Source organism: Chelonus insularis, unplaced genomic scaffold, assembly GCF_013357705.1.
Source record: "Chelonus insularis isolate UGA/USDA-ARS -01 unplaced genomic scaffold, ASM1335770v1 contig_100_pilon, whole genome shotgun sequence".
NCBI lineage: Eukaryota > Metazoa > Arthropoda > Insecta > Hymenoptera > Braconidae > Chelonus > Chelonus insularis.
Genome location: NW_023276341.1, coordinates 5,388 through 28,001, shown reverse-complemented (window position 1 = coordinate 28,001; position 22,614 = coordinate 5,388). Strand labels below are relative to the sequence as shown.

The window sequence follows — 22,614 nt, the reverse complement described above, 5'->3', positions numbered from 1 at the left end:
AAAACAGGCTTGGTCATTGACGCGTTTTTTACCGGTAATTTACGGTAAATTTACCCGTCAATTACCGATTCACATCTCTACGTACCACGTACGTGTATACATTGTATTATAATGTAGTATAATACATGTATTATAATGTAGTCTATAGCAGAGAAAAGAAATAATATAGAAGAGCCACCGCATAGGGATCCGTTGGACGAATTCTTGGGGATACATATGGCATTGTAGCATTTGCTTTGTATCCCCAGCCATATAACAGCAGGTAAAAATTACCGTCCAACAGCTCTCATTGGGATGGTTCTTCTATGTATTATTTCTTTTCTCTGTCTATAGTCTTCATGACTTACATGTCAGCTGCCATATTGAAAAGTTTCTGATTTTTTTTTGTTGTTTAATGTATAAACATCAGATGGCGCTATTGGTATTTTTTTATAAAGGCTGGGCCGTCTGTATTGGCAGAGAAGAGAGATCAGTACTGGTCTCTCTTCTCTGGTATTGGGGTATTTACACCTTCAATTTATTCACCTCAGAATGTAATTTATTTATTGGTTTTTTTCGTATAAAAGATAATTATAAATGATCTAAAAAATCATATAAGGAGTAAAATATAAAGTTTGGTAACAAAAACGCAGTAATAAAATTATAATAATGATTTCAAAACTAACGGCTCATGAAAACTGGACTTATAATGAATGATACTTAGTAAAAAATGACTTTTTTGAGATTTTTATTAACTTCCCATTAAAAAGTTATTGAAATTGGATCGATTGGTGAAATTATGAATTTGTCATAAACAATTAAAAATTGTATTTTTCGATTAAGGCTGGGCTGAAGTCAGAAAGGCAACTGATTCCCCCTATCCAAATACATGGGATCGGGAAATTTCTAATTTCTTCGCCAATTTACAATTATTTATATAAAATTAGGTACCAAATTACAGAGGAATTAATGCCGGACTGACGTAAACAACAATTTTTTGTATATAGTGAATATTTTTATTAAAAAAATTAGAAAGAATAATGGAAAAATTATGAATTGACTTGCCGCGCTTAAATTTCAAGATGGCGGCCACATCATTCAGATGAAAAATCACTAATTATTTCATTTTTATACGTTTTTCGCCCAAAATTCGTGTTTGCGTCAGTCCTTGCCACCTGTCTGAATGTTAAAAAAATCAATTCATAGTATAAAATTGAATAATTTAGAAATAATTAGAAATCTTGTATTCCAGATGATATTCTCCGGAAAATTAGTTTGAAAAAATTCTGATAGGTGACAGCATTATGCTCGTAGATGAGGGAGCGTGACATCCATCCCCAATAAGATGTCAGTCAAAGGCATTTTTACAATCTTTTAAATTAAAATTTTTAAATGTATAATCTTACTTATTGTCAATCAAATTCTATGATGCCCAGATTTTTCATCTAATGATCATTTTAAAAATAAGCTTTATTCTTTTAATCTTTTAAAATTAGGTTTTTTCATTTTCAATCATTTAATATTCAATCAAATTATAAAAATTCTTCTTTTTTTAATGTTTATCATTTCGTTGAACAGTCAACTTAAGAAATTAGGACTGGTAAATTATCTTGCGTCGGTATAGTAAAAAAATAAAATTCAACTAGTGTCATTGTTTTTTGATAGATGACAGTAATTGCACTGTTTTCAATCAAAAATTCAAAATGCTTATACAAAGAAAAGTCTTTTTTCTGGCTCATGTAATGTCATGCGATTTCTGCTACATAAATAAGGATGTTTAGACTTATAATCTAATGATAATAATGAATGACAATTTAAAATAGCCATGTAACTTCAATGAAGATTATACGTGAAGTTACAAGAAAGAAACCAAGTCATCCAGTTATTATAGCAGAAAATCCTGAACTGATAAAAAAGTTATCAGTAATAAAGAAGGAGCATTTTTTTTATATAATCGAACAAAAATATCATCTATTATCATGAATGTAGGAAGAGTGGTAATTTATTTATAATTTTATTTTCGGATATCCAATGATTGTATCAAACTCAATAGAGTTCAAACTTCATCACGGATTATGTCTACAAGTAATATGTTCATTTCTGTCTCACTTAAGTAAAAAAAATCAGTATTTATTATCGTTGATATCGTATTTCAATGGTAAGATAAAATAAGATATAACTCATATATACAATTTTGCATAAAAAATAATATCATTCAACAGGAAGGATGTACTCATTTCCTACCAACATTAATGGCCACAATTTATTTACTCAAAGCTGACTAGTGATTTATATTAAAATTTATTAATAAATTTATATTCATATTATATTTATATTTAAATTCAGGTAAATTGAGGTATTCATTACAAATACTGATTTATTTTTATAAAAACTTAAGTAATAAAACTTTTTTTTTTTCGTTGCACAAAAATTGTTTATGTTTATTAAAGAAGAGAATAATACTGACAGACATTATTTTTGAAGTTTTTCAACTTTTTAATAATTCAGTTTTCAAATTTTTTTCACTTGAATTACGTTGACATGAAGATCAAAATGTTATTATCATTAGATTATAAGTCTAAACATCCTTATTTATGTAGTAGGAATTGTATGACATCACATGAGCCAGAAAAAAGACTTTTCTTTGTATAAGGATTTTGAATTTTTGATTGAAAACAGAGCAATTACTTTCATCTATCAGAAAACAATGACACTAGTTGAATTTTATTTTTTTACTATACCGACGCAAGATAATTTACCAGTCCTAATTTCTTAAGTTGACTGTTCAACGAAATGATAAACATTAAAAAAAGAAGAATTTTTATAATTTGATTGAATATTAAATGATTGAAAATAAAAAAACCTAATTTTAAAAGATTAAAAGAATAAAGCTTATTTTTAAAATGATCATTAGATGAAAAATCTGGGCATCATAGAATTTGATTGACAATCAGTAAGATTATACATTTAAAAATTTAAATTTAAAAGATTGTAAAAATGCCTTTGACTGACATCTTATTGGGGACGGATGTCACGCTCCCGCAGATGACCTCAGTCATCCATATTGAAAAAATCCGTATCCAGAACTGATGGTGCCCTGCATTTTGGCGAGTAAATTCTGCATGTGTGTGTACGGGTTATATATGTATGTGATGTAAACATAGTGTATCACTTTACAATGCCCTACACTTTGATGACTATTGCAGTTAGGATAAATAAAAATGATGATACTCATTTAACATTAATTAATATAATACCTGCAAATAACTTCAAATACATATATTCATCCATTATTATCATTTTTATTAGGTATAAATGTTAATAAGGAAGCTCAATTCCAAGTCGGCGTATCCAAGCATGTAGTATAAAAACAAATATACATTAACTCAATATCGAGATTATGCTGGCCATGTGGTTAGGGCGTCAGAGTTCTATTTTGCCGGGCAGGGTTCGATCCCAGTCATAACCAATTTTTTTTTTCTACTTTATTCGTTAGATTAGCATGTAATTATAATATTGACATGCTATAATTAATCTTTTATAACAATTTGATTTTTTTTTCTCTTTATTCATTGAATTTATTGACGCTAAGTCGAAAAATATTTGAACAGAGCCATAAACTTTCTTTTTGTATAAATACATTGATAATAGCCTGTGTTTAACAACTTATACATCTTTACATGTATTAACAATGTTATGTTATTAACATCTTATTAACAAGTTAATCATATTATTATTAACATTGAAAAGTAGTTTAAACAATCCGTGGCGAGTTCCGGCACTTCGCTGGCAAGCTCTACCCCCACTCTCTATGCCCAAGCCTGCAGCTTATAATTTTTGAGCATATATAAATGTTTTGTAATCATAATAGCTCGGTGGTTAGCGCATCGGTCTTTCATTTTGATGGGCAGGGTTCGATTCCAGTCATGGTAAAGTTTTTTTTTTCTTTTTCATTTGTTAGATTTGCATGTAATTATAATATTAACATGCTAAAATGAATTCTTACCAACGATTTGATTTTTTTTTCTCAATTATTTATGTAATTTATCGACGCCGAGTCGGAAAACATGAACGGGGTTATAAACACTTTTTTTACTATAGCTATATGAACGTAGCTTTTTTTTAAGCAATTTAGAAATATTTAGAAGTAGTTGAAATAATCCACGGGGATTTCCGGCACTTCGCCGGCAAACTCTATCCCTACCCTTCGTACTCAAGCCTGCATTATACAATTTATAAACATAAACATGATGTCAGAGATAATATGTTAGCTCTGTAGGTAGAACACCAAGCTTTCATTTTACCGATTAGGGTTCGATCCCAGTTATAGCCAATTTTTTTTTCATTAAAATTTTATATAAATACAATAATTGGTTGTTTGTATAAGTTCAAAATCAATTCCTAGTGTCTTTTAAAGACAACATTTTCTAAAAAAGAGAATTCATAGTAACTCGTTCCTCACCCTCAGCTTATTTTCAGAAAAACAAGTTTTTTTTCGTAATTAATTGGAAGAATAATGTAATAAAATATATGAATTGATTTATAAGTATATAAAGACACTTGAACAAGAAACAGAAAAAAAAATTGCCTATGACTGGGATCGAACCCTGCCCAGCAAAATAAAAGGTCGGGACTCTAACCACTGAGCTATTATAGTCCCAACTATATAAATGATGCTTGAAAATTATAAGCTACACCCGTGTGGAAATATTTTTTCTGATATATTCTAAAAAATTCGGAAAAAAGTTCTGAAAGGTTCTGAAATGTTCAATATTTGTTCTGAAGAACTCGGAAAAGTACTCTGAAACGTTGTCGTAATTGGAACATACTTTTTCAGAAAGATTCAGAGTCAATCAGAAGGAAAAATTTAGAAATATGGAGTTTTCAGAGTAATTCTGAATAAATAAACGATAATCAGGAAAATAAAAAGTGAAATTTTTGAGATTTTCAAAGAGTTTCAGAGTAAATCAAAATTAAATATAGAATTTAAATTTTAACATTTCAGGATATTTCAGAAACAATCAATATAAAATATGGACTTCAAATTTTTACATTTCAGAATATTTCAGAGACAATTAATATAAAATATGGACTTTAAATATTTACATTTCAGAATATTTCAGGATATTTCAGAAACAATAAATATAAAATATGGACTTTAAATTCTTACATTTCAGAATATTTCAGAAAAAATCAGAAATGTGGAGTAATTTTCGGAATAAGTTGAAAAAAAAATTGAAATTAATCTGAGATAGTTGCATTCATCAAAGAAACATATTTATTGCAAAATTATAAAATTATAAAGTATCTTATGAATATAATACAATAGAGTTACAATAGGAATTAAAAAATGAAACCAAAATCTTATATACTTCATAAATAAATTAAATGAATGATTTTCGATAATTTAAATAGCCAAAATGTCCTAGATTCCAACGTTTTCATCATAGTCCTGTCATCATAAAGAATTTACATTTTTTAATGTTTTCATCATAATGACAAAACTATGTTAAAAGAATAGGCATCTTGGACATTTCGCCTATTGAAGTATTAAAAATCATTAAATCAATTATAAAGTAAATTATTGCTAAACTTTATAGAGAAATGAACATTGATCATTAAAACTCTCAGTCTATGCAAATCATTTAAATCTCTCTATGCTGTACATTATTTGTAAGAACAAAAAAATTACATTAAATAAAACAGAATAACTTTTTTATAAAACTTTTCGTAATAAAAAATATTTATAGCTTATATCTATGATTAGAAGAAACCACTAGTGATGGTTTTACAATATCGGGGTAACCATATTGCAAATACTGATTAATGTTCAACTTAACATAACATCAGTCATTACCTTAAAGAGGTAGGTTTATCAATCATTTATCTCAAGAAATATTCAATAGAAATTAAATGAAAAAAAAAATGTTAATCTCTTGTACTCTTTGGACGAATTGAATTGATGATTTTCGATAATTCAAATAGCCAAAATGTCCTAGATTCCAACGTTTTCATCATAGTCCTGTCATCATAAAGAATTTACATTTTTTAATGTTTTCATCATAATGGCAAAACTATAATGAAAGAATAAGCATCTTGGACATTTCGCTTATTGAGTTATTTAAAATCATCAATTGAATTTACGCATTAGTATTAATTATTTTCATCAGAATCGTTTTCGCTGTTTGTGCGCTTACGATTTCTTCTCGCTATCTTTCCTCTGGCGCCCTTAATAGCTCCTCCCAGGTAAGCATTTACTTTCTTCATTTCAACAGTTTGTGTCATTTTATCGCGGTGTCTAAGATACCTCTCAAACTGATTTATTACAACTAACTTTTTATTTTCTTCGAGAAGTGGACGGTTCTCTCTCCCTTCTATGTGAGCGACAGATCTATTAGCCAATTGTTCGTACCCCCAGAGGGCATAAGCTAATTTCGTAACGAAGAGACTTGGTTTAACTTGACTTTTTGATTTATTATAAGCAACTTCTCTAATCCACTCGCCCTCTCCCAAGTAAATAAGATCGGATCTTTTCGTTCCTACAGTGAGATTCGCCTCATTATTCAAATTCAAGTTGTTCGGTAAAAGTAATCTCAGTGGTGGTGCTTCTATGGTTGAGGCTGAGTTATCTATTTCAACCACCTGAAAAATCAACAATTAAATGATTTTAAAATATCAACTGTAGGGAGAGGTTTCAAGACGACAGTTTATTGGCTCTACAGAATTTTCTTTTATATATATGGCTGTAACCCGACAATTTCTGTAAGTAATATAGTTTATGTATTTGTGCATCATGTAATTGTTTTTGCAAAACTAGCCAAGTTTAACAATTATTGTAAAAAACATCTAATCAAACCATACTAACAGTATAAATGTTTTTAAGGACCTTATGTCTTTTGCATTATAAAAAAAAAGGATAGTTGAAAAAAGTTTCGGTCAAACTATTTTGTGTATTAAACATTTCTAAAATTAGAGGAATATTAAATAATGGCTACTCACATCTTCAGTGTCTGCACTTGTACTAGCTCGGGCTTTTTCGTGGGCATCTATAATGGCCTCAGCCATCTTCCGTTTTACTGCTTTTTTTTTTGTCTCAAGCTTCTGTAAGGCATTATGTATATATATTACTGTCATAATCAAAGTTGTAATGGTTGTAAAATTTGTAAATAAAAATAAATAAATTATATAATTTTGCTATATTTTCAATGTGGTAAGGAAAGCTGTCGTTGAATAGATTTTAATAAATATTATTAAATTATCACTTTATCAATAAATGAGACATAAAAAATATTGTTAGTTATCCATTGTAAAAGACTAAAAAGACACAAATTTTTATCTCTTAAAATAAATAAAGGTGATTATGAGGAGAAAATTGTAATAGTAAAGTAAGCTATTGAAGATTTATGTTAGTGGAAATTAAGTGCAAGTATTAGATCAAATTCAACAAGAACTTATCACTACTTTTCAGTAATTTCTTCTGATACTTTATTATCAGGGTGAAGTTGTTATTGTAATGGCTCCGTACCTTTCCGCTTTTGGAATTAGCAAGTAAAGTATAGACAGTAATAATAATAGACGTAAAACATTATATTTAAGATTTCCGGATTTCTATACTCTTCACCTTTTGCTGTAATTCTTAATACATAAACGCAAATAATTAATGATCAAACTACAGGTGTATTAAAAGCAGAAACAAAATTTGACGGACTCATTCGATCTCACAATCATCATGAAAACAACTATAGCTCTACTCAAAAACTGTACTATCCACTCTACTGAATCATAATAACTATTCAAAGCTATGAGTGTAATTAAGACCCATAAATAACTGTCATAACATTGAACTCATTGAAAAACTTCTATTTCAAAAGGATTACCGAAATTATTTTTTTACGTAATAATAAAAATGCTGAATTTTCAATAAATTAAAAGTCTTTTTTATTGAAACAATAAACAAGTTTCATATTTAAAAAATGATGAATATATTTACCTTTCTTTGTACCTTAATCACTTCCTCTTCGTCTTTATCACTTTTACCGTCATCATCGTTTTTTGACGTTTCATCAGTTTCATCATCTGTATCCATAATATCTTCAATTTTATCGGAGTCGTTTATTTTCGGATCAGGTATTCTTTTTTCTGCAATTATATTCTCCAATTCCTCTTGTGTTTCTTAAAAAAAATGTATATGTATATAAATTGATACTAAGTAGTTGGATATAATTAGATAGAATTATATTGTTCTTCAATAATTTAAAATTATTTATAGAAAACGAACAGTTTCTATTCAAAAACATACAAAAGTAATAGTAAATCATGTGACTAAGAAGAAATTTACACCTTTTATTTATTGTACTTTATTTATTCAAAGTACAATATGATAAATTATTTTCGTTGGTGGAATAAAAAATACGTTCTCGTGCAAATTAACATTATAATTATAATGCATAAGCAAATGAAATTGAATATGTTTAAAAATAAATCATTTTATTACGGCAGTAGTTAAAAGTATGTATATACTTCAATCCATTAATATTGATATGGTACTATACACATATATAGAAATATGTAATAGTTACGACGGCTTATTAACAGTTACAAAATCATATATTAATTATTAAACATAGCAATCCATGTTTTATCGTGAATTATATTGTTTCACTTCTATGGAATGACATGATATATAAATGAGGTGAAGATTTGGTTCCATTTCATGAATATTTCTATTAATAGAAGAAAAGTATAGGGCAGTTATACTAAGGCAGACACTGCTTTATTAACTGTTAAGAAATATTTAATGACGATAAAATTGACAATTAGATATTTAAATCTACTAATGCGTTCATAACCAATGCTTTTTTACTATTTTAAAATATTTCTTATCAGTTGAAGAGCATTTATTTTCACTAGTAATAAATCATTTCTTAAGAGTAATAAATCTCTTCCATCTGTGTATATCACAAATATCACCCGAGTCAGAATTTTACTCTTATTTTGCCGCTGAACCTCCTGAAGTCAGGAGCATCAGCGGGAAAAAATTATTTTTTCGTATAAGAAAAATAATATAAAACCCGAATATTAATAGTATTTCATTTATAATATTCATTATTGTGAATTTAAATAAGTAGATTTATAAATTCGACACAGCGCAGTGGATGCAGGAACCTGTACTCGATCTCTCGATGTTAAGCAAAATTTCTCGTGTACAGAACTTGGATGGGTGACCGCCGGGAACACCAACGATTTTTCTCTACTTCCTGCTAGACCCCCTGAATGAAAAAATCCCACTGAACCCCCTGAATTTTTTTTTACGTTAAACCCCTTGAAATTATTTTTGCCGCTGAAGCCCCTGAATTTTTTAAAAATATTATGCCGCTGAAGCCCCTGAATCGGGAATTATGAAGGGGGTTTAGCGGCAAAATATAAAAATATTTTATATTATTTTTCTTATACGAAAAAATAATTTTTTCCCGCTGATGCTTCTGACTTCAGGAGGTTCAGCGGCAAAATAAGAGTAAAATTCAGACTCGGGCAGTGTTATCTAATATCTTAATTATCATATTCGAATTTATCATCAAGTTCTTTCGACTATTTCTCAAATGTGTTTGTTAGTTGGCAATGGGGACGACGCGTTCGTAATGGGGATGCGTTCGTGATGGGGGCGTGTTGTTCATACGATATTTTAGAGTCGTATAGCATGGTTTTAGGTAGAAGATCGACCATACTCGAATTGTAGGTTGTCGGTTTAGGTGTTACTCATTTTTGTTTAAAAAACGAATTATTGTTAATTATTTATACCATACATAAATTTTATTATCACATTTGTATACATTAAGAACAAATTATTATTTTTTTTTTAATTAATTTGTTACATAAAAATATATAAACTATATTTGAATCATGGAAGGAAAAGGTTATGAAAGATATTTGGATCCACACAACAATGAACCGATGCCACGGACGACAGCTTTTCGATTAAAAAAACAGATAGAATCTTCTGAACAAGAACAATCTTTATTGAACGTAAGTAACATACGTTAAATATACGATTAAAATATAATCCATATACGTTACGCGACATAAATGCTGTCTCAGTTCGGTATAAGAAAGTATAGGGAATCTCATGTATAACCTAAAAAAAAAACTTAAATCGGACGGCATTCATGTCGCGTGGTGAATCGCACATGTGCGAGCAATCGTAGGTTTAAATCCTCGACTGGAGATAACTTTATTAGATGAAAGATGTTTTCTTCCGAGATCGCTAATCTGTCGTTAGTTATAATTAAATGATTCATTGTGAATACACTGCAAACTCAAATGTATGAGATTTAACCGAAATATGTGTGTAAATGCTTGGAAACAGATTTCACAAACATAAAAACGAATGAAACATGCACACACGCTATTTTTAGGAATTTCAGAAGTAAAGTGTGTGAATTTCAGTCGTAATCGATTTTATTTCAAAACCAATGTTTTCAAGCTTATAAAGGGTGACTAACATTTATAAGCACAATTCGCATGAACTCTTTTTTTAAAATAAGCTATTTTTTACCTTTTTTTTAATTACATATCACGAGGAAATATATCGGAAACCGAATATACATACATCTTGTGTAAGATTTTTAGAGAATTTATCGAAAAATACAATGAGTTCAGTTCGAACTGTTTACGATGAATAGTTTTCAAAATATGAATTGTTTAATCGGAACTCGTGTGACTGTATAATAAACAAATTACTCTAACTTTTGGGCAAATTAACTTTTTTTAAGTATTTCTTTCTTTCAATAAAAGCTGTGACTATCTGTAATACATAAACAGAATGGACATCAGTTAAGGAAGTACTGGAGGTACAGAAAAAATCAAAACTTTTATCGACAGTGGATATCTAAAGTAGGGTTAAGTAAAATATGAATTATACTTTTTCTGGGACTGTATAAAATTTTTAAAAAACAGTAAAAATGTCATTTATATTAAACTTGAATCATTTTTTTCTTCATAAATTAGTTATTTTGACTATAAAGTATCGAAAGAAATCATCAAAATATTTAAAACAACAAATTTTTTCATTTTTCACATGATGGCTGAGCTATTTTATAGATTTAGTATATTTTAATTAAATTTGTTTATATTAATAAGGAACCTATTAAATGTTTTTTTCTCAAAAACATGGCATAAATATTCCAATTTATATGTGACGACATTTTAAGTTATCTCCCACTTCTTTTAATATGTTAAAAGTGAAAAAAAGAATGACATGTGACGTTTTTCGTACTCTACCAATGTTAAATTATGGATTTTCAATCATTTTTTTCTCGAAAACTACGAACCTTAGTAATTTGACCTTGAGAACCTTTTTTGTGTGTCTTATATCAAACTTATCTATGGTGTAAAAGTTAATATTCATCATTTGTGATTACCTCCCATACCTCCTTAAGTTGCTTAAATTTGGAAAATAAAAGATCAATTTATTCAATGAATTGAACAAAATTAAATAATGAGTAATAAAATGAAATTAAAGAGTTTTCAAAGCGTATTGACTAGACCATTAGACACTTTTTCGATATCTTTGAAAATTTTTTTAAATATCTCAAAAAATATCATTCAGATGATCTGAAAGACAATAATCAGTCAGATGTAGGACTCGATTTCGAAACCAGAAAGTCGCGACTTAGAAAACTTAACGAGAGAGGATTCCTTTTAACTTTATCGAAAAAATATCTGAAAGGAAAGGTATCACACATGTATAATCATCTTCGATTTGCAGTGTAGAACTTAAAAAAAAATAATAATATACTTTTAATAAAAAAAATTAATTTTGTGGAATATTTTACATCGGATAAACTGTTCACAATAGGATGAAAATATTCTGATCAGTGTCGCTATGTGTTTCATAACAAAACTTGTTTTTTGTCAATCTTTCAAAATTAATTATGACATTCAATTTTTTAGTTAAATGAAAGGGAAAATCTTTCTACTACTAAACATTCTTCTTCTGATGATGAATATTCAAATCGAACTGACGATAACATGGAGAGAATGTCTATATCGCCACCAATTGGAGAAAAAGTTATCAACAATCACTGTGGGTGGCATCAATTTGACTTTATAGACAGTGACAGCGAAGATGAAACAATCAACGATACAGATGTTTGGTTCGATGTAAGAAATTAAGAAAATGAAAAAATTAGCTGTACCAAAATTTCTTTAAAAGTTTTTTACCAAATAGTTAAAATTCTTAATTAGTAATGAATAGCAACGGGACTACTAGCAGTACATAAATAATATATAATAATTGGTTTGCACATAAATCATTAATAATATATTGTTAACCAAGTAAACAAAATGGGTTTTTTTATCTGAGTGTATAATTGCTACCCGAGCTGTATGCGAGGGTAGCAAACACCCGAATAAAGACGTCCTGTTACGTTCCTCTAGTTAACATATGAAATTTTTTTATATTGTCGCCAAAATTGATCATTTTTCTTAGTTTCAAGGTTAGAAGGGTTTTTCTCCCTAAAAAAAGACAACGCCCGTCTGTGCATAAGCACAAACGATTTCTTGTCCTTTTGTAAGGAAAGAAATCCATTGTTTTCTTACCTAGAAACAGGAAAAAAGGTTAAATTTTCGTCGAAGATATGAGAAGCAAATAACCTCTGTGACTATCAAAAAACTTTAACGAAAATTTGGTTGATAAATCTCTTTTTATTTGTCTTTAAATGTATATGGTGAATGATGGAATCAGATATTTGGGATTTATATATACATTGTACTTTTACACCCAAATTATCAGATGAAGTCTTTCATTTATTTAGCAGTAATCGTTGAAATTGATAAAGTGTTTTCAACGTAATTAAAATTCCTTTTATTTTCAGGCTGAAGATAATTCAAAATCTGCCGAAGATGATGAGTCAATGAATAACGACATAGTAAGACCATTAGAAAACTAATATTATTTAATAGGTATTTTGAAGAAATATAGTTGTAATATTTTTGATTAACACTCTTTTAGCATAATGACGACGAAGCAACTTTTCTGTTAAGCCAAAGGTTATGTGAATGTACTAATACTACGAGAGGAGAAGCTGTTATGATGGTACTTTTATTAGGTGCTCAACACTCACTTACATGGACTGCAATAATTGACATTCTTTCAATGATTAATACCTTGTTTGGAACAAATGTTGTACCAGCATCAAAATATAAATTATTGAAGAATTTGTCAGTACCGGACGATGCAGTAAAATATCATCTATATTGTCCTGAGTGTCAACAATATATTGAAGAACGTGCAGATTTGAAAATAGCAACACCATTATCATGTACGAATTGCGAAGAGACGATCCCCAAATCAAAAATATCTTTCTTCTTAACATTAAATTTTCGAGCGCAGCTTCAACAATTGTTGGAAAATACTGAAATACAGAAATTTTTCGAATCTGAACGAAATCGACAAAATAGAGGAGTACTGGAAGATATTTATGATGGTCATGTTTACCGGAAATTCAGTGCTGACAATCAACCTTTAGCTAACCGTTATAATCTGTCCTATACATTTAATAGCGATGGGTGCCAAATGTCAAAATCAAGTCGACTTGCAGTATGGCCGATATACGCTATGATTCATCAACTACCACCGAAGTTGAGGGCAAAACATATCATTATGACTGGTTTGTGGGTCAGTAATGTGGAACCGAACATGAATTTATTTTTTAAACCATTTGTTAATGAAGCAAATTCTTTATCAAGTGAAGGTATCCAATGGAAATTAGGTAAACGGCAAATAACGAGCAAAATATTTCCACTCAATGGATGTTTTGACTCCGTTGCACGTTGTAAAATTTTAAATATGAAACAGTACAATGGCTATTTCGGATGCACGTTTTGTGAACAAAAAGGTGATTATTTGAATGGAATACGATATCCAATATCAACTACTGTGCCTGAAGATCGTACAGATAGATCTATCAAAATTGCAATGAATGAAATTATAAGTAATCCACAAGCACCAAGTGAAATCAAAGGTGTTCTTGGTCCATCCATTTTGATGAACTTGGAATATTTTGATTTGGTCGACGGCATGGTACCTGACTATATGCATTCAATATTGCTTGGAGTTGTCAAACAGTATACAGAAATTATATTGACTACCGTTAATGCAGAATTTTATGTTGGATCTCCTACAAATTTACTTAGAATAAATCAGAGATTATTATCGATCAAACACCCTTCATGTATTACACGAGCACCCAGAAGCTTGCAAGAAAGAAATATTTGGAAAGCATCTGAATGGCGTTCATGGTTGATATTTTATTCACTAATTTGCTTAGATGGAATTTTACCTGCTCAATACTTAAAACATTTAGCATTGCTTGTTTCATCTGTAAATATATTTTTATCCAAAAGTATAACAAATGAGATGATCATCACAGCGGATGGCCAACTTATTAGATTTGTTACATTATTTCAAGAATATTTTGGAGAAAGAGCCATGACTTATAATATACATTTACTTCTTCATATGCGCACCAGTGTATTCAATTGGGGGCCATTATGGACTCATAACGCCTTTTGCTTTGAGAATGAAAATCATTTCATTTTACAATTGAGAAAAAGTCCTACTTATGTAGCTTTACAAATTGCAAGGAAATATTATTTGTACAAATCACTTCCAACATTCGGAGAAAAATTCATCAAAGGTGAAAATTTTAACAAGTTTTGTAGCAGCACGTTAAATGGAAGATTAAAATATAATTTTAGAGAAGGAAATTGTATATTAATTGGAAATGGAAGTGATTATGAATTGAGTGAAGTAGAACGAAATCTGATTGATTTACCGAGTAGCTGTAAAAAATTTACTCGAATGATTTGTAATGATATTCGATATACTTCAGAATGCTACCGTAGATGTGAGAAAAAAAATGACTCCATAATCCAAATGAGAAATGGAAAGTTAGGAATTATTTCAAATATATGCTACTTTTTAGAATCAAGAAATATCGTTATATATTATCGCGAAATTTTATTGAATGATGATCCTTTCTTCATGTCAACAGAAAATGTAAATATTACTCACATCAAAAAATGTTCTGTAACAAACATCATTCAAACTTGTAATCCGGAATCCTTAGTTCAACCAGGTTTTTTAGTTGAAATAAGAACGAATAACCTACTTTTTATCACCATACCACAAGGATGTTATGGAGATTGAAATAATTTTTAACAGATTTCAAAAGTAACTATGATTTTACTTATTACTAATTTAATAATTACTATTAATTACTAGTACTTGATACTTCATTAAAAGTTCGACCTAAAGCACTGGCTTTATCCTGCATTCCATCAAATGTTCAACAAATCTATACGCAGTTAATTTTATTAAAGAGTGTATAAACATTTTGATGAGAATTTCGCTTGAGAACAGGTTTCAAAAATAATTAATAAAAGATAAGAGTATTATTAATTTTCAATAAATCCAAAATAATAAATAATTTTAGCAAAATTTAGAAAATTTATTTTTAATTAATTCTATCATAACTCAAAAATCCAGAAACTGTTCAGATAAATAGAAAGATATTTTTGTAATTTTAATTATTAACTGAACTGAAGCCATTAATAAATGAATATTAAAATGAAAATGATGAACTGAGAAGAAAAGTACTCTTTTTTATTTCTGGTGTTTCTTGAAATATGATCATTTCTATGAACTTTGATAGTAATGACAAATTGTTTGATAGATAGAAGAATATCAAGTGATCGATTGTTGGAGAACCTTTAGTGAGAGATAAACTCTGTTATTAAAAAATGTCGTAGGACTTAGTTAATAAAGCATCTGTAATAAGTTCATAAAATTTATTAACAATTACTTGCATTATGAGTATATTTCAGTGGTTTTAGGTCATCCATCAATTAACCTTTATTGATATGGAAGCCACAAAAACAGGTCAATCAACACCAGGTAACTATCAAATTGATAGTATCATCTTTACACCAAATAAATACGTAAATGGTTCATTATTATTTTCCGTACCAATTAAAATTGCGTGAAACTATGTAAAGCATAGCATTTTGTTGTAAAGCATCGAATTTCAATATTTTCTATTTTTTCTAACATGTATAATAATTTTTAACCCTACATTATTATTAGTTTATAAACTTCGGATCATAATTGAAGTCATAGAATAAAGAAAATGATTAATAAATTAAGATTCAAATTTTTTTAAATGGATTGTGACAATAATGAAGAATAAATCATAACTGAAAATAAATAAGAGAAATGAATCGACGATTGTAGAATGATTCATTTGATTTCTAAACATAAAGTATCTTCTTATACATTGATTTAACTTAAGTCGTAGAAATAATTATCAAAACAAAAAATGATATAGATACAAAAGAGAAACTTACCTCATGAAAAAGAAAGCATATAAAATAATCATAAATATATGTAGATTTATTTGTAGAGTGCACAAAGTGGTTTACTAGATATGATGCCCGGAGAAAATTATCACATCAATTCAATTTTATCATTCATTATTCCATTCCATTTTTACTATTATAACAGGTGTATCTGTAAATTAATTAGATATGTTCAGTAAATTCAAATGTTTGAAGTTCACAGAAAATCGATAATTTTCGCTTTAGGTATACAAAGAGGCATTTAATTATATTTGTTACAGTGATGAATGCAGAAGTGATACATTAATTTTGAATCATGTAAATTAAGATGGAAACTTTAATATTTATATAATTTCTAAAAAGATAAAAGATTTTTATGAATCAATGAAATATGCAAATAACGATACAAGTTGATACACCAAAGAGGTTATAAATTACTATATTATTAAACATGTATTTGATAAAGTCTTTTTTCAATAAATCGTGCACACTAATAAAAAACAATTATGCTTATCTTACCATTAATATGTGTTTATTAATAAATCTCGTATCTTCTTTTTTTATTTAATAATAAACGCGTTACAATGAATCACAATCACAATTTTCACTTTTAGTACGATTTCTGTTACTGACTCTATCTTTGAAAGTAAAAGTATACAAGTACGTGTGTGATGCCCTCACATCAACCACTAGGACTTCTCTCTGACCCCACTTCTCGTTCTATCAGACACGTGATAACCTTTCAAGAACCAGTATAGTCGGACTGAAAAGAGAGTTCCTTAGATGCTCTTCATGTGTTCTTGTGCGCTTGCGCAGTAGTAAAAAACATGGTAGAAGGGGTAGAAAATCAGTAGTGGGGAGTCCGAAAGCATTGAAGCAACTGAGGAACTCTTTTCTCAGTTCGACAATACATGCAGGCACGTTGTGTGAGACGTTGGGTGCGCAATATAATTAAGAAAATTCGTTTTGTCGGAATTAATATTATTTTTTTGTGCAACAATGAAATTCGCGTACATAAAGTTATTAAAAACTTTAGAAAAAAAAATTGTTAAGACTAAAAATATAATCGATTTCGACACTTATATCGACAATCCATCAAACAAACAAATGTATTTGTTACACGAGAAAAATCTAAAGAAATCCTGTAGAATATTATTAGTTGGAGGTGAGAAAGATACATTTATTATTTTTTATTCATGTTATATGTCTGTAAATGTTATTGTAGCAAAGAAATTTTTTGAATGAATATGAAATAAATTACTGATACGTAGTTATTGTTAATGATTGTCGCCACATGGGAACAATGGTTAGTGATAACCTTAAAATAATTGTACAGGGTGTTTCCATACTTATTCTCAAGCCGGTTTTTAGAAATTGGGTTGATATTAAAGATGAAAGAATTACTTTTTTTTAAAATTAATTTTGAATTTTATAGTTTACTTCTATAACGCACATAAACGACATGTAACATAAATAGTTATATATGTGTATAGTACCTTATCGATATAAATTAATTGTAGTATATACGTAATTTTAACTACTGCCTTAATAAAATGATTTATTTTTAAACATATTCAATTTCATTTGCTTATGCATTATAATTATAATGTTAATTTGCACGAGAACGTATTTTTTATTCCACCAACGAAAATAATTTATCACATTGTACTTTAAGTGAATAAAGTACAATAAATAAAAGATGTAAATTTCTTTTTAGTCACGTGATTTACTATTACTTTTGTATGTTTTTGAATAGAAACTGTTCGTTTTCTATAAATAATTTTAAATTATTGAAGAACAATATAATTCTATCTAATTATATCCAACTACTTAGTATCAATTTATATACATATACATTTTTTTTAAGAAACACAAGAGGAATTGGAGAATATAATTGCAGAAAAAAGAATACCTGATCCGAAAATAAACGACTCCGATAAAATTGAAGATATTATGGATACAGATGATGAAACTGATGAAACGTCAAAAAACGATGATGACGGTAAAAGTGATAAAGACGAAGAGGAAGTGATTAAGGTACAAAGAAAGGTAAATATATTCATCATTTTTTAAATATGAAACTTGTTTATTGTTTCAATAAAAAAGACTTTTAATTTATTGAAAATTCAGCATTTTTATTATTACGTAAAAAAATAATTTCGGTAATCCTTTTGAAATAGAAGTTTTTCAATGAGTTCAATGTTATGACAGTTATTTATGGGTCTTAATTACACTCATAGCTTTGAATAGTTATTATGATTCAGTAGAGTGGATAGTACAGTTTTTGAGTAGAGCTATAGTTGTTTTCATGATGATTGTGAGATCGAATGAGTCCGTCAAATTTTGTTTCTGCTTTTAATACACCTGTAGTTTGATCATTAATTATTTGCGTTTATGTATTAAGAATTACAGCAAAAGGTGAAGAGTATAGAAATCCGGAAATCTTAAATATAATGTTTTACGTCTATTATTATTACTGTCTATACTTTACTTGCTAATTCCAAAAGCGGAAAGGTACGGAGCCATTACAATAACAACTTCACCCTGATAATAAAGTATCAGAAGAAATTACTGAAAAGTAGTGATAAGTTCTTGTTGAATTTGATCTAATACTTGCACTTAATTTCCACTAACATAAATCTTCAATAGCTTACTTTACTATTACAATTTTCTCCTCATAATCACCTTTATTTATTTTAAGAGATAAAAATTTGTGTCTTTTTAGTCTTTTACAATGGATAACTAACAATATTTTTTTATGTCTCATTTATTGATAAAGTGATAATTTAATAATATTTATTAAAATCTATTCAACGACAGCTTTCCTTACCAAATTGAAAATATAGCAAAATTATATAATTTATTTTTTTTTATTTACAAATTTTACAACCATTACAACTTTGATTATGACAGTAATATATATACATAATGCCTTACAGAAGCTTGAGACAAAAAAAAAAGCAGTAAAACGGAAGATGGCTGAGGCCATTATAGATGCCCACGAAAAAGCCCGAGCTAGTACAAGTGCAGACACTGAAGATGTGAGTAGCCATTATTTAATATTCCTCTAATTTTAGAAATGTTTAATACACAAAATAGTTTGACCGAAACTTTTTTCAACTATCCTTTTTTTTTTTATAATGTAAAAGAGATAAAGTCTTCAAAACATTCATACTTTTGGTATTGACTAATTAGTTTTTTTTCACAATAATTGTTACACTTGGCTAGTTTTGCAGAAACAATTGTATGATGCACAAATACATAAACTATAATTCTTATTATTTTTATTATATAATAAAACTATATCCTTATAAAAATTGTCAGGTAACAACCATAAATATAAAAGAAAATTCTGTAGACCCAATAAACTGTCGTCTCGAAACCCTTTCCTACAGTTGATATTTTAAAATCATTTAATTGTTCACTTTTCAGGTAGTTGAAATAAATAACCCAGCCTCAACCATAGAAGCACCATCACACAACGTAGAACTACCACCGTACGACATAGAAGAACCACCATATAACATAGAAGAACCAGAACACAACATAGAAATACCACCTCACAACATAGAAGAACCACCACTAAGATTACTTTCACCGAACAACTTGAATTTAAATAATGAGGCGAATCTCACTGTAGGAACGAAAAGATCAGGTCTCATTTACTTGGGAGAGGGCGAGTGGGTCAGCCAAGTTGCTTATAATAAGGCAAAAAATCAAGTCAAACCAAGTCTCTTCGTTACAAAATTAGCTTATGCCCTCTGGGGGCAAGAACAATTGGCTAATAGATCTGTCGCTCACATAGAGGGGAGAGAGAACCGTCCACTTCTCGAAGAAAATAAAAAGTTAGTTGTAATAAATCAGTTTGAGAGGTATCTTAGACACCGCGATAAAATGACACAAACTGTTGAAATGAAGGAAGTAAATGCTTACCTGGGACGAGCCATTGGAGGCGCCAGAAAGACGATAGCCAAAAAAAAACGTAAGGGTAGGAACAATGAAAACGATTCTGATGAAAATAATTAATACTAATGCGTAAATTCAATTGATGATTTTAAATAACTCAATAAGCGAAATGTCCAAGATGCTTATTCTTTCATTATAGTTTTGCCATTATGATGAAAACATTAAAAAATGTAAATTCTTTATGATGACAGGACTATGATGAAAACGTTGGAATCTAGGACATTTTGGCTATTTGAATTATCGAAAATCATCAATTCAATTCGTCCAAAGAGTACAAGAGATTAACATTTTTTTTTTCATTTAATTTCTATTGAATATTTCTTGAGATAAATGATTGATAAACCTACCTCTTTAAGGTAATGACTGATGTTATGTTAAGTTGAACATTAATCAGTATTTGCAATATGGTTACCCCGATATTGTAAAACCATCACTAGTGGTTTCTTCTAATCATAGATATAAGCTATAAATATTTTTTATTACGAAAAGTTTTATAAAAAAGTTATTCTGTTTTATTTAATGTAATTTTTTTGTTCTTACAAATAATGTACAGCATAGAGAGATTTAAATGATTTGCATAGACTGAGAGTTTTAATGATCAATGTTCATTTCTCTATAAAGTTTAGCAATAATTTACTTTATAATTGATTTAATGATTTTTAATACCTCAATAGGCGAAATGTCCAAGATGCCTATTCTTTTAACATAGTTTTGCCATTATGATGAAAACATTAAAAAATGTAAATTCTTTATGATGACAGGACTATGATGAAAACGTTGGAATCTAGGACATTTTGGCTATTTGAATTATCGAAAATCATCAATTCAATTCGTCCAAAGAGTACAAGAGATTAACATTTTTTTTTTCATTTAATTTCTATTGAATATTTCTTGAGATAAATGATTGATAAACCTACCTCTTTAAGGTAATGACTGATGTTATGTTAAGTTGAACATTAATCAGTATTTGCAATATGGTTACCCCGATATTGTAAAACCATCACTAGTGGTTTCTTCTAATCATAGATATAAGCTATAAATATTTTTTATTACGAAAAGTTTTATAAAAAAGTTATTCTGTTTTATTTAATGTAATTTTTTTGTTCTTACAAATAATGTACAGCATAGAGAGATTTAAATGATTTGCATAGACTGAGAGTTTTAATGATCAATGTTCATTTCTCTATAAAGTTTAGCAATAATTTACTTTATAATTGATTTAATGATTTTTAATACTTCAATAGGCGAAATGTCCAAGATGCCTATTCTTTTAACATAGTTTTGTCATTATGATGAAAACATTAAAAAATGTAAATTCTTTATGATGACAGGACTATGATGAAAACGTTGGAATCTAGGACATTTTGGCTATTTAAATTATCGAAAATCATTCATTTAATTTATTTATGAAGTATATAAGATTTTGGTTTCATTTTTTAATTCCTATTGTAACTCTATTGTATTATATTCATAAGATACTTTATAATTTTATAATTTTGCAATAAATATGTTTCTTTGATGAATGCAACTATCTCAGATTAATTTCAATTTTTTTTTCAACTTATTCCGAAAATTACTCCACATTTCTGATTTTTTCTGAAATATTCTGAAATGTAAGAATTTAAAGTCCATATTTTATATTTATTGTTTCTGAAATATCCTGAAATATTCTGAAATGTAAATATTTAAAGTCCATATTTTATATTAATTGTCTCTGAAATATTCTGAAATGTAAAAATTTGAAGTCCATATTTTATATTGATTGTTTCTGAAATATCCTGAAATGTTAAAATTTAAATTCTATATTTAATTTTGATTTACTCTGAAACTCTTTGAAAATCTCAAAAATTTCACTTTTTATTTTCCTGATTATCGTTTATTTATTCAGAATTACTCTGAAAACTCCATATTTCTAAATTTTTCCTTCTGATTGACTCTGAATCTTTCTGAAAAAGTATGTTCCAATTACGACAACGTTTCAGAGTACTTTTCCGAGTTCTTCAGAACAAATATTGAACATTTCAGAACCTTTCAGAACTTTTTTCCGAATTTTTTAGAATATATCAGAAAAAATATTTCCACACGGGCAGGCTTGGGCACAGAAAGTGGGGGTCGAGCTTGCCGGCGAAGTATCGGAACTCGCCGCGGATTGTTTAAACAATTTTTTATTGTTAATAAGTTGTTAAAAAAGGCTATTATCAATGTATTTGTACAAAAAAAGGTTGATGGCCCTGTTCAAATATTTTCTCATTTGTCATTGATTAATTGAAAAAA

The 22,614-nt window shown here is 28.5% G+C and overlaps 3 protein-coding genes across 3 annotated transcripts; 2 read left to right on the top strand and 1 right to left on the bottom strand.

The window, feature by feature from the left end:
* The first annotated feature begins 3,893 nt into the window (after positions 1-3,893).
* On the top strand, positions 3,894-15,424 carry LOC118069623 (uncharacterized). The gene is made up of 5 exons (XM_035088231.1): positions 3,894-3,908; positions 9,887-10,002; positions 11,929-12,138; positions 12,852-12,905; positions 12,989-15,424. The coding sequence occupies exons 2-5, from the start codon at positions 9,931-9,933 to the stop codon at positions 15,185-15,187; spliced, it is 2,535 nt and encodes an 844-aa protein (XP_034944122.1). The 5' UTR covers positions 3,894-3,908; positions 9,887-9,930; the 3' UTR covers positions 15,188-15,424.
* LOC118071122 (uncharacterized) lies at positions 5,240-17,130 on the bottom strand. Its single transcript, XM_035090480.1, has 5 exons — positions 16,894-17,130; positions 16,384-16,546; positions 7,970-8,151; positions 6,979-7,080; positions 5,240-6,621 (listed from the first exon to the last, which is right to left on the bottom strand). Exons 3-5 carry the CDS (start codon positions 8,063-8,065, stop codon positions 6,133-6,135), a joined length of 687 nt encoding a protein of 228 aa, XP_034946371.1. The 5' UTR covers positions 8,066-8,151; positions 16,384-16,546; positions 16,894-17,130; the 3' UTR covers positions 5,240-6,132.
* A 3-nt stretch (positions 17,131-17,133) lies between these two features.
* On the top strand, positions 17,134-21,863 carry LOC118070384 (uncharacterized). The gene is made up of 4 exons (XM_035089329.1): positions 17,134-17,539; positions 18,242-18,423; positions 19,314-19,415; positions 19,807-21,863. The coding sequence occupies exons 1-4, from the start codon at positions 17,374-17,376 to the stop codon at positions 20,398-20,400; spliced, it is 1,044 nt and encodes a 347-aa protein (XP_034945220.1). The 5' UTR covers positions 17,134-17,373; the 3' UTR covers positions 20,401-21,863.
* The last annotated feature ends 751 nt before the right edge of the window (positions 21,864-22,614 follow it).